Raw genomic sequence first — 13,280 nt, 5'->3', positions numbered from 1 at the left:
AGAGGAAGAAACTGAGGCACAGAAAAGTTAATTACTTTATCCAAGTCATGACAGCAGAGCCGAGATTTGCCCCCCAGATGTCTGACATCAAAGTTCATGCTCAAACCACTACCCCACACTGCCTCCAGGTAAATACCTGCACTGCTGGTGCACATTTGGTTGAGGCTGGGAAATGCTGTGTTAGAGGCACTGAATCTAACCCCAGGAAAATCATTCCAGATGGTGTACAGATCCATCTACAAGGATGTTCACCACCATCTTATCTGTAACAGCAAAAACCTGGAAGCCTCCTGAATGCCCAATAATAGCAGATTACTTAAGAAAAGTAACAGAGCAACTGAACCTGGAAAACTTACCCGATTCATCTTCTCTTATACTCCACATCCAACCTGGGAGCAAATTTGTCAACCTGACCTTCAAAACATATTCAGAATGCAGCCACTTCTTACCATAGCCACTATTACTACTTGGGTCCAAATCACTGTCATCTCTCACCTGGCAAGAGCGCCCAGCCATTCCCCATGATTCTAACTAGTCTCTCCTCAACCTCACACTGAGCAGCAGTCTCCGTGCTGGTCCCCTGCTCCAAGCAGCCCACTCTGCTCCAAGCAGCCCACCCACCCACCAGTGTCCAAACCGTTCTACAGCCAGGCCCACATGATGCACCAGTGTCCTTATAGCTCTTGGTCCTCCCACCTCTGGGCTTTGCTCACTCTGGGCCTCAGTGGGAGGCAACAGGTTGAATAGCATAGACTTTGGACTCCAGCGAACTTGGATTTGAATCCCAGATCTCTATACCTTTGGGCCAGTTATTTAACCTTGGCCTCAGTTTCCCTAACAGCTAAGTGGTGCTGACAATTCACTTAGATCTTGTCGTGAGGAGTACAAATATAGAACTTGGCACAGAGTAAGCCCTGAACTCTGTATAATATGAATGTTATTTATTGAATACTTACTATATGCCAGGCACTGTACTCTCATCCCTCACATGAGCCTCTTTATGGAATAGGTACTATTCTTTGCCCCCGCTCTTTTGAGATGAAGAGACAGGTTCCAAGAGGTAAATAATTTTCCTAAGATGACTCAGCTACAGGATGGTGGAGCTGTTAATCAAGCCCACATCTTTCTTTCACTCCTTTTGTTGGGACTTACCGATCCTTCAGTGCCCACCTCCCTCCAGGGAGCTTTCCACTGTCCCCATGGAAGTCTCCAGTCCTCTGAGCTACCAAGGAGCAGCCTGCCTGTGCTCTTGTTTGCTCTCAGCCTGGATGGTGTTCTGTTTCGGTTCATGCTCCATGTGTCCATCCTGTTTTCCCACCAGACTGTGAGCCCTTGAGGGCTTGAGACATTCCTTCACCATTGCTGGACCTCCACCTCTGGCCCAGTGCCTGGCCCAAGTTTGTTGAGTGACTTATTAAAAGAGAGACAATGCACGAGGGAAAGGCACGGTAGAGAAGGCAGCTTTTTACTGAGCTGCCTCAAACCTGAGGAACCCAATGTACCTGGGGCTTTTGGACAGCCTCTGGTCTTACCCATCCCCATCTCAAGACCAGACCCACATTTTGTCCCCTCCCCCCACCTCCAGCCCTAACCAACTCCAAGCTCATCAGTGAATCAGGCAGGTTTTGCTGAAGATCAGAAACCCAACAAATCCAGCTCCCCTGATGGGTGGGCCTCCTCTTCTGCAGACTCCTTACTGTGTCTCCTCTCTTCTCCCCCTCCCCCATATGGTTTCTAGAATCACCTTCAGTTTCTCAAACCCTTCCCTTCTAGCCCCAAGCTTCCAAATTCCACTTCAGCAAAACAGAATATTCCGCCAGCTGAACTTACTGTCTTTGAAAAACAGTTTCTCAATCCTCCATCATTAGTTCACTCACAGCCAGCTCACATCACCCTTTTTTTCAGATTAGAAAAAGGCGTCCCCTTTACCTGAGGGAACACAGGAGCCAGCTTGGAAAAGCAGAGTGAGGGCTGGATTTCAGCCCCACTCCTGCCCTCCTGAGGCACTCTGGGCAGGGCACAAACCTTCAAACTACGTGCAATTGCCCTAAACTCCCATGCAAACTCATCAAAGCCTTTACCTAAGCAAACAGATCTCCCAGGAACACAAGATGTTTGTGTCCTGCTGATAATTAAAGTTAGATTTTCTCCACATTTTAGCCATGAATTCTTACACAGATCAGAAGGACTGACAGAGCTTGTGTGAGGCCCAGGAAGGGCTGAGGTGTTTCCCCAGCCTGCAGTACAGAAATAGAAACCCACACGCCAGTCCCACACCCCCGGCCCACCCGTCGCTCTGCTATGTCTCAGTATAACCACATCGGTGCCCCACAGCGCACTCTGTCTGTGGCCCTAATTTTAAAACCCTGCAGTATTAAGAACTTTTGAGATTTTTTAAAAGCTAATGTTTGTATACCCAGCTATGGGAAAACAAGATTGACATGACCGGGTTTTGCATCACCTACTTACGAACAAACACCTCCCCAGTTTGGGTTTTCTTTGCCAGACACGTGGAGGCACGCCTGTGATCAATCAATTCTTACTGAGTTTCTCAAAAGTGGTGTTTCGGTGTTGGAGTCCCAAGCTTGTCAGACATCCAGAGCAGCAGTGAGTGGTAGTTTACAGTATTGTTATCTGCCCAGTGTGGAATGCTTTGGTGCTGGGAGGATCCTTAACTTAATCTCATGTTGCAATTAAGGAAACTGACATTCAGAGAGGGCAGTGGCCTACCCAGGTCGCACAGTGAGTCAGGGCTGATCTGGAGTCACAGCCCGATCTCCACTTCTCTGCGTTCGCCCACTCATTCATTCATTCACACAGTTACCGAGCACCCACTAGGTGGCAGGCGCTGCAGTGGGTACTGGGGACAGAACGCTGCCACAGACCAAGTCCCCGTGATCAAGGCATTCCAGACGGGCACTAAACAAGTAAACAAATAAGCAAAACAATGATAGTTCTTGACAGGGGGTCAAGAAGGGCTGCACAAAGTAGAGAAGATCGAGCTGCACCCTGAGGATGAGAAAGAAAAGAGCTTGTCATGGAAGGAAGCGAGAGCAGGACATTGATGGCTGAAGGAATTGCAAGCGCAAAGGCTGTGAAGCACATTTGAGGAACAGAAAGCAGTCCGGATGGCCGGTGTGTGGTAAGTGATGCCGGGAAGGGTGCGAATGAGGTTAAGAAGGGGGCAACCAGCAGATTACGGAGGCCTCAGCCGGGGGGGCTGGGTTTACTCGGAATGCGGGAGGCCAATGAAGGGTCCAAGCCGGGTGAATTCTAGGGAAGACACCTAGACTCTGACATGCCAGCACTTCCCTTCCTGAGTTCCCAAGGCCCCTTGGTGTCCCCTTTGGCTTCAGTAGTGCAGTGGGGGGATGCCCATTCCTGTTCCACACCCCCCCATGACAGCAGAGCCCTGTCTGTCCTTGTAGACACGTAGAGGTCCTCTGCCACCTCGAGCCCTGTCCTTCAGAGAAAAGCCAACACCCGGCAGGTGGCCAAGTGTGGCCTCTCCTGGTTACTCTGGTCCAGCTAGTTCCTTCCTATGCAGGCCAGACACTCCTGCGCGTCTGGGGGTTTCCAAAAAGCATCTCCCACCCTGAGAGGAGGAAGCAGTGGCTTCTACACACTCTTCCCCATGGTTGCTGGTTGGGGGTGGGAGGCACACAGGGCTGCAGAGAAGGGCTCAGAATCTACACTGGTATCTCGCAGGTTCCAGGCCCAGGACAGGACTCAGAGAGGAGGAGAGACGGAGCTCCAGCCTCCCTCTATACAGAGCCTGCATCTCCACGCCACACCAGGTGTTCTATGGGGCAGTGCAAGGTGGAGGTGAATGAGATATGGCCCCTGCCCCCCCAGGGGCTCACCAGCTAGCAGGCCAGAGGCACACTACTGATGCCCCTTCCCCTAGAGCTAAACAGACCCTGACATGTGTGGATACTCTTTTTATAACAGGGATGGCACTGCCAAGCAGTGGGACTGGATGGCCATTTCAATAAATAAGGCCAGTAGGTGAACATGTGGGGAAAAAACGTGGACCTCCTACCTCACACCATACACAAAAATCTACTTACTCTAAGGGCATTATACTGACGCAAGTAAGAAAGGCAAACTAGAAAGGTTTGTAGAATAACAAGAATTGCCCGCCCTTGTACAGTGCTTACTAGGTACCAGCATCGCCCTAAGTGCTTTGAGCATCTTAACTCATCTTAAGCCTCACAGTGGCCTGTGAAGTTGTTGCAGAAAGAACGATAAAGGAGTAATGTCCATGGTCTTACGGTATGACACCAGCTATGAAAGAAAAGATTGATACAGTTGAATGCTTTAAAGTTGGCAACTTCTATTTATCAAAAGAACCCATTAGAAGAGAGAATAAATGCAAACCATAGGATGGAAAGATATTATTGAGGAGCACATATACCCACATGAATACATAAAGAACACCTACAAACCATGAAGAAAATAAGCCAATGAGAAAAATGAGCAATGGACTTGAACAGACCCTTCACCAAAAAGGATATAAGGATGGCAAATAAGCGCATGAAAAGATGCTCAACATCAGTAGTCACTAGGGAAATGCAACTTAAAACCATGACGAGGGCTTCCCTGGTGGCGCAGTGGTTAGGAATCCGCCTGCCAATGCAGGGGACACGGGTTCGAGCCCTGGTTCAGGAAGATCCCACATGCTGCAGAGCAGCTAGGCCCGTGTGCCACAACTACTGAGCCTGCGCTCTAGAGCCGGTGCTCCATGACGAGAGAGGCCACCGCAATGACAGGCTCGTGCACGGCAATGAAGAGTAGCCCCCCGCTCACCGCAACTGAAAAAAGAAAGCCCACGCGCAGCCACGAAGACCCAACACAGCCAAAAATAAATACATAAATTAAAAAAAAAAAAAACCATGACGAGATACCACTACACACCCACTGGAATGGCTGAAATAAAAAATATTGACCATATCAAGTGTAGGGGAGGATGCAGAACTTCTAGAGCCTTCATACACTGCTGGTGGGATTGCAAAATGACACAACCACTCAGGAAAAGTGTTTGGCATGACTGAGTACAGTTGAAGCTATTCATACTCTGAGACCCAGTAAATTCGCTTCAGATAAATATGTGCATTGGATGAATGTGTAAGAATATTCCCAGCAGCACTGATCATGATGGCCCAAACTAGCAACAACCCAAATGTGCACCAATAGACAAAAAAAAAGGTAAGTACTGATATATTCAAATAATGTAGCAACACAGCAGTAAAAATGAAAAAGCTTTAGCTACACACAAAAAAATTGATAAATCTTATTCACATAAATGCTGCATGAAAGAAGCAAAGCACCAAAGTATACAAACAGTATGTGTGGCTCAATTAATATAAAACTCAAAAATGAATAAAATGAAACTATTGTTTTGGGGTCTGTTAGTAGGTGATAAATTACAAAGAAAAGCAAGGAATTAATCCCCATCAAAATCAGGACCAGGAAGGGGAGGAACCATAGCTGGGGAGAGATACATGGTAGACTTCTTGGGGGGGCGGGGGGAGCTGGGAGGTTTTATTTTTTGTCTTGTTCCAGCCTCCTGCACTCCAGGCCACAACACGGTTGGCTACAAATCATGCAACTGCCCAGAGGTTTGGCTTCCCTGGTACTTTCTGTCTGGCATGTGGGATGCAGCTTCCGCCAGAGGAAGGCACTCTGAGTCTACCCGCCCCTAATCCGGCCCTGGCTCTGCATCCCACCAGCTCTCTGCTCCAAGCCTCAGTTTCCCCATCTGTCCTTAGAGCAGGATGGCCCCCATCATGCCTAGCTCACTAGGGTAGGATAATGAACATTAAAGAGCTTTGGGAACTAATGTCCAAAATGCCAGAGATTGTCAAGGACCCTGAGGGTCAGACAGGCTGATGTGGGAACTGAGATCCAGGCCCGCCCTGCCCTGCCAGGTCTGGCCCAGCAGGGCAGCCTCTGACTGTCTGTTAGTTGAGTTCACTACCATCTTTCATCAGCCAATGGGCTGGGGCAACCAGGAGCGGGTCACACAGCTTATTTCCTGTTTTCATACAGGGAACTTAGCAAAGTGGCAGCCACTGGCCTGCTCGCCCAGAGCTTGGAACAGAGAGCTGAAGGGGGCCATGTGACATCCCTCCTGGACCCCTGGACACGCACAGGACCGGAGACCTCAGGTCAGTGTCTGATCCCAAGCTCAGTGGGCCTCTGCCCGCCTGTGGCCTGAGCCCCCTCCTCCTGTAACCGTCCCTCGGTACCTCTTGGGGGCAGGGGGGCAGGGAGAAGGGCTGGTGACAGATACGCAGGACTCCCCTCAGTGCATTGGGGCAGAGAAGGGGGGCAGCTCCTCGACCCTCCGTCTCCTCAATTCCTTTTGAAGTGCCAGAAGCTTCTGCAACCTCTCTTGAGCCTGGGGAATAATCCACCAAACCTGTGTTTCTCAAAAAGTGGTGCCAGGGAACGCCTGTTTCAGCATAGCCCTCGGGACCGGTGCAAAAGGCAGAATCCAGGGCTCACCCCAGGACCTGCTAGATGGGACTCTCTGATGTTGGGAGCAGGAAATCTGCCCCTCGGCACCTCCACCTCCACCCCCGCCCCTGAGGAAGTTCTGATATATGCTCACATTTGGGAGTGTGCCCCTCCAATGTCTAGGATCTTCTGTCTCCTAGGTTGGACCAGGGTGCTTTACTCTGCTGGAGTTTCACCCCTGATGGAATGTCCCCTCCTGCCCCCTCAGAGAGGTAGCATGGGCTCTGAAGGGGGCCCTGTGTGCCCATCAGAAGAAGGCTGGACATGGCAGGCATCCCTTAGAGGGAGAAGTGATGTTCAGGGCACCTGGGAAGGAAGGAGCAAGGGTGACTGCTCCCGGAGCTGGATGGTGGAGGGGCTGGGCAGCTGCTGTCCGCTGGGCCAAGGACAGGCCCCCAAGCCAGGAGTACCAACACTTGTCATATTTTGTTGTAAAGCCTAGAAATCTTTGCTCTGTGGGGTGTAGCGATGGGAGGGAAGGGCTCACAGAACACCATGTACAGCTGTCCCCAAAGAGCTTTTGGAGTCACAGGATTGCTTTCCCCATTTCACAGATGGGGAAACTGAGGACTAGAGACTCCACAGATGCACCAGTGACAACTTTCTCCCTGCCACTTTCCAGTTTCAGCCGATCCCATAAAAGAAAATCTAAGGGAGCCGGCTTTGGCTGCAGAATTTGATATTTATTCTAAGCTCTGGGTTCATGCTCAGCTTTCCCAGGTCTTTACTGGAATGCCCAGCCAAGGCCATCATTCCTGGGGTCTCATGGGGTCTCTGGGCAAACAGTGCCCTGCTTCTAACCTGGCACCAGCTGCCTGATCAAGACAACAGAGCTGGAAGGTCTGGGACCATTGAGACCAATTCTACTCGCCATCACCCATTTTACAGATGAGCTAACCGAAGCAGGTGCATAGGGGTGCCCACAGGAATCATCGAGCCCCCAAGAGTCCTGGCTACCCAAAGTCTGTTGGATAAGAGTGTGTGGACCACTTGCTATCTTGCCTGGGCACCTACCAGAATATAGGGAACCTGTTCCAAGCCATCCATCATCTAGGACAGGGTTGGTGGCCACACCTCTCAGGTGGGGAAACCGAGGACTGGAGATATTAAAGAACTTGCCTACGGGCCCACAGTTGGTCAAGAAAGGGAGGGAAGGGCCCACAGAACACCATGTACAGCTGTCCCCAAAGAGCTTTTGTAGTCACAGGATTGCTTTCCCCATTTCACAGATGGGGAAACTGAGGACTAGAGACTCCCCTTTCTCCTTAAGGGGAGAAAGCTATAGGGTACTCAAGCGCGTGCAGCCCTGGTCCAGCCCTGCCCTGCTCTGTGCCTCGGTTTCCCATCTGTATAGGATGAGGCTGGACAGAGGGTCCCTGAGAACCACCCACTGGACACCAGCACAGAGCCCCCTGGAGAATGCCCCAGGGTTCCTTTCACCTGACACAGCAAGAGCACGTTAAGAAGGAGGTCAGGTCACTTGCGCCCTTCTTATTTTGAATTTCTGTGCCTAAATGGCACCCCAGCTACTCGCTCCATCTGAGCCAATGTCTTAATTGGCCCTTTTTCTAATTTGTCTCAGACATTTTAACTTGTATTCCAACTTACATCTTAATTCAGCCATTTATTTCTCAAATATTTCCTAGAGCATCTAGCACGGGTCAGGTACTAATAAAAGGGACTAATACGGTGTCTGGTATGTGCGCATCCCTGATCTGGCACTTCGCACGGTGTGCCTGACTTAACACTCACACCAGCCTCGTGAAGGTTGTCGTGCCCCTTTTGTAGGAAACTGAGGCTCACAGAAGTTAAATAACTTCCAGGCACCAGCTCATCTTGTTCACTTACCTGGGTCACAGACAGAGTTATGCATAAACTGAACCCCAGGACTCCTGCTGCCCACCCTCTCCTGAGTACCAGGGAGAGGATTCTGAAGTCAGATCAGCCTGCGTTTGTGCCCTGCCCACCATTTACCAGCTCTTGATCCTGGGCAGCTCAAAATCTCCGTTCTTTTACCATAAAATGGAGACGAAAAGCTCCTACCACGCACAGATTCAGACGAAGTGAGAGAGTGGGTGTTGAGTGCAGGGTGTGCGGCCTGCACACCACAGGCATCTGGCTTTGCTTGGTTGGTCACGCCCACCAGCCACGTGACCTCGGGCTAAACCTCGGTTTCCTTATCTGTTATTGGAGTCATGATAGATTATCGTGGGTGTCAAATCAGACAGTGGGTGTGAAGAGCCTGCGTGTATATGAAGTGGGTATAACAAGCTGTTAGTAAATGTTTGCTTAAAGATAAAGAGAGAGAAAAGGGAAGGATACATACCAGCCTCCTTGCTTTGGACACTGAGATTCTATTTACACATGTAATATGGAATGAAATACTGGTTTTTCTGGACAAGCCAGCAACTTTCTCTCAAGTAATCATTCAGCTACTACCTTTGCTTAAAGTCACCTCATTTAAAGTTCAGAGCAACTCGATAATACAAGGATCCTAACTATAAAAGAAAGTTCTGCTCAGCCTTGGTGTGATTGGTCCAGCAAAGGGCCAGGCCCAGGCTCAGCATCTGGCAGTTGGGCGGATGGCTAGGTGGGCAGTGCAGGGCTCAGCAGTGGGGACTATGGGCACCCCAGGACCCACCAGGAACCCCAACACAAGTGGGCACTCACTGTTCTCTCTTGTTTTCCTGGCAGCCTTGGAGCATGGCAAGTCCCAAGCACGCCAGGAGCCCTGGATGGACAAGACCCATATCCCAGTGCATGGCAGGGACCAAGCCGAAAGCATCAGCCCCTGGCCCAGACCTCCCACGTCCAGGACCTGAAGAGCACTTAGGTGGGCTTGAGGTTTGGGGTGTGGTCGCGGGGATAGAGGTTTGAAGACATTTGAAATACAAATGTGCATACTTCAACGGATGCCATGAGAAACAGGGCAGCTCACTTAACTTGTGTTATCCCAAAGTAGACACTGAGACAGGGATTTGGTACAAGTGGTTTATCCAGGAGACTATGCCAGGAGGTATGGCAGGGGAGTGGGAAACCGAGGAAAGGAAGGGCAGGAAACCAGTACGGGATGTCGATGAAAAGATTACCACTGTGGGCAACTAGGGCTCAGTCCCAACGGGGGTCGTCTGGGAGACCGTATGGGGCACACCTTAGAGCTGTACCATCCCAGAGGTGAGGAGGCCAGGCTGCTGTCCCCTGGTCCCGTCCTCCATTGGCCGAGGTATGCTCCACAACATGCTGCAATGGCCCAAGAAAGCCCTCAGGGGGAGAGTCCTAGGTGCTTCCGATAGAAGCCAGTGGGATGTTCCAAAACAGTCAATGCCAGTGAGGGGGCATGGCCGGGCACTGACAGTGTCTGCTATGGCGCCAGCTCCTGGAGCAAATGTCTGCCATATGCATGCAACCCTTCAAGATGTGCTGGCTGACCGCCTGCTCTGTTCCTGGCCCTATGCAGGCACTGGGGAAGCAGGAACAATCAAACACCGTGCTGGCCTTCAAGCTTAGTAAGGAAACAGATCTGTAGAAAATAATGTAAGATGCCACGGAAAAGGCACAGGGACAAGGTGGGAGGCTCTTATTCTAACACCAAAGGGCAGCTGAAATGATATATGGGTTGGGTCTTGAAGGACACATTGGAGAAGGGCTCCTGGGACACATGTCCTTTGAAATAAAATATACAGTTGTTTGTGCATTTGGGGGGAGGAAGGATTCTAATCTTTGCCAAGATTCTCAGAATGGCCTAGGGCTTAAGTGAGGTTTAAGAAACACTGTTACTTTTTGAGGCAGGGAAAGAGGATGGCATTTGAGGCAGAAGAAGTGGCATGTGCAAGAAAAAGCAGGGAGTGTGGGAAATGAGATGAGAGAGGAAGGGCTGGCCAAGCTGAACCTGGAGCCCAGCATCCTCAAAGCTCCCCCCATCATCCGCTGGTGTGCGCTCCGCAGGCAGTAAGGAGGGTGGAAACCAACCAGCCACATCCCTGCTCTGCAGGAGCATGGGGTTTCACAACAGCCAGAAGTGGACGATGTACCACAAACACACTGCATTTCCCAACCAAGAAGCCTCTTGGGGACGCTGGGCTGTCCCAGGTTGCCCACGGCGAGATGGATTCAGCCAGGTTGGGTGTAGGGGTCTGATTGATGCCCGACTGGGCCTATCCAAGGTGGGATGGAGGAGGGGGATATTCACAGTGCTTCCAGATTCCCACGGCTCATCCCAGACAGACCCAGCCATCTCCCCAAGCCCTTGCCCCCAAAGCGCACTGACCTGTGCTAGTCCTTAAGCGCGTGGTCCTTCCAGATGCCCACGGCAGCCAGAGCTCCAACTCCAGCATGACCACGCGGGAGCTGCAGGAGTACTGGCGGACCCAGAAACGCTGCTGGAAGTACGTCAAACTGCTCTTCGAGATCGCTTCCGCCCGCATCGAGGAGGGGAGAGTCTCCAAGTTTGTGGTAAGCAGAGACCAAAAAGTGATGGCGTGCCTTCACGGCCTCCTTCCTGGCCCTGGGCAAGGCTGGTGGCACCTCAGTCTCCTTGACCAGAAGATGGATTGACACACTTTAACTCACAGAGGTCTTCTGGCAAAAAATGGTCCAAAAGTGAGATTTCACGTTCAGCACCGTGAGGACTGGAGAGTCAAGGTGCCTCAGCCTAAGAAGCAAACGGCCCAGTTTAATTCCATGTTACCCAGTATTATCATCTGTGTCCCCTCTTCATTGTTTTTGATACCCTCATATCATTTTTATTATGTACCTCATTTTTTCTTTAAAGTGGATCACTTTTTAAAAACACTGAATAGATTTATTTCAAAGGGAAATACCTTAAATGGAAAACCAGTATCACACAGCATAAGAAAAGGTCATTATAAAAGTAAATACAAGGAAAGCTCAGGGCTGTTATTAAATTCTAGCTGGTTACCACGGCTGGTGGAAAGCTGGGCTTGGGGCTGTTTTCTTTGGGATGGAATTTCAGCCTATGTTGGGGGAGAGGTTGATGACTATGGAAGAGCCACACAGCCTTTCTTTGCCCCCCACCATTCCCCAAATGGGAGTGGAGTACTAATAATAGCTGACCCTGAGTGCTGACTGCACGTCATGGTTTCAATGCATTAACTCATTTGATCCTCACCCAGTGAGGCAGGCTACTATCCTCATTCTCTGGATGAGAAAACGGAAGCTCAGAGAGGTTAAAGTACCTACCTAAAACCACACAGCTAGACCGTGGTGGGCTGGAATTATAACCCAGGCAGTCTGTGTCCTTAATCAGCATTCTCTTGAAAGAGAAGAGAAAAGAATAGTTTTCTTACTTGTAACATCACTGCCAGTATATCACCTAAACCCATCTCCTAGGAGTTCCACACCTGGAAAACACAGATCTTATTAATCCAAGCCTCCCAGTTCAGGAACCTGAGGCCCAGTTTTGACCACGTAAAACCAAGAACGCGCCAGGCCCCCCGCACGGCAGGTTCCTGTGCGCCCTTTCTGCCCCAGGATGCCTCCGCGTCGCTGTGTTTGTTTGTTATTCTCCGGTTGACTCTTGTCACCATTCGCTGTTACAGCTCAGCCAATGCTGATGGCAATTTAAACCAGAATTGCAGATAACCATCACCCATTTCCAGGGTATGCTTTAAATGATGGTCATCATTATTTTATTTCCCGGGCTCTCTCTGTCAGTTGAAACCCTCCGTGAGGGTGTAGTCAAAGGCCCTCTCTCTTTGCACCGCAGATGTACCAAATCGTCATCATCCAGACGGGGAGTTTTGACAGCAACAAAGCCATCCTGGAACGGCGTTATTCAGACTTCGAGATGCTCCAGAAGAAACTCCTAAAGACCTTCCGGGAAGAGATCGAAGATGTCGTCTTCCCCAAAAAGCACCTGATGGGGAACTTCACCCCGGAGATGATCTCCGAGCGCAAGCTGGCCCTCAAAGAGTACCTAAGCCTGCTCTACGCCATCCGCTGCGTGCGCCGCTCGCGCGAGTTCATCGATTTCCTCACACGGCCCGAGCTGAAGGAGGCCTTCGGCTGCCTGCGCGCGGGGCAGTACACCAAGGCCCTGGACATCCTGGTGCGCACCGTGCCGCTACAGGAGAAGCTGGCGTCCCACTGCCCCGTGATGGTGGTGCCATCCCTGTGCGCCATGCTGGTGTGCCACCGCGACCTGGAGCGCCCTGCCGAGGCCTTCGCCGCCGGGGAGAGGGCTCTGCAGTGCCTGCAGGCCCGGGAGGGCCACCGTTACTACGCCCCGCTGCTGGACGCCATGGCCCGCCTGGCCTACGTGCTGGGCAAGGACTTTGTGTCCCTGCAGAAGAGACTGGAGGAGAACCAGCTCCGGAAGCCCGCCTCCCGGGGCTTCACCCTGAAGGAACTCACCGTCCAAGAGTATCTGTACTGAGCCGCTCCCGCAGGAAGCTGGAGAATTGGGGATCACCATGGCTTGTGGGCTTTTGGGGGTTGATTCTGAGCGGGAAGAGCCACTTTGAGCTCTAGCTTGTGGGATGACTTTGAAGAAGCCCCTCCTCTGGTCCTCCGTTTCCCCATCTATGTTGAGCAGAGATGCTTCCGGGCATCCTTGGAAGCCTCTGCTTGTGTCCTGTGTCCCCCTGATGCCAGACCCACTTCGTCTCAAAACCACAAACCCAGCTGCCAAAACACTGGAGAGTCATATCAACCTCACTGGTGTTTCTGTAGGTAGCTGGAGGAGAGGTTTAAACTGCACGTCACAGACAGAGCTTAATCCATTTCCCCAGAGACGTCTC

At 51.1% G+C, this 13,280-nt stretch overlaps 1 protein-coding gene across 1 annotated transcript; it reads left to right on the top strand.

The window, feature by feature from the left end:
- Positions 1–6,082: 6,082 nt before the first annotated feature.
- Positions 6,083–12,951, top strand: SNX20 (sorting nexin 20). The gene is made up of 4 exons (XM_036834489.1): positions 6,083–6,170; positions 9,217–9,355; positions 10,823–10,974; positions 12,248–12,951. Exons 2-4 carry the CDS (start codon positions 9,226–9,228, stop codon positions 12,914–12,916), a joined length of 951 nt encoding a protein of 316 aa, XP_036690384.1. The 5' UTR covers positions 6,083–6,170; positions 9,217–9,225; the 3' UTR covers positions 12,917–12,951.
- The last annotated feature ends 329 nt before the right edge of the window (positions 12,952–13,280 follow it).

Source organism: Balaenoptera musculus, chromosome 19 (genome assembly GCF_009873245.2).
Source record: "Balaenoptera musculus isolate JJ_BM4_2016_0621 chromosome 19, mBalMus1.pri.v3, whole genome shotgun sequence".
Taxonomy (NCBI): domain Eukaryota; kingdom Metazoa; phylum Chordata; class Mammalia; order Artiodactyla; family Balaenopteridae; genus Balaenoptera; species Balaenoptera musculus.
Note: the sequence above shows the minus strand (reverse complement) of the source record. Positions and strands in the feature narration are given on the sequence as shown.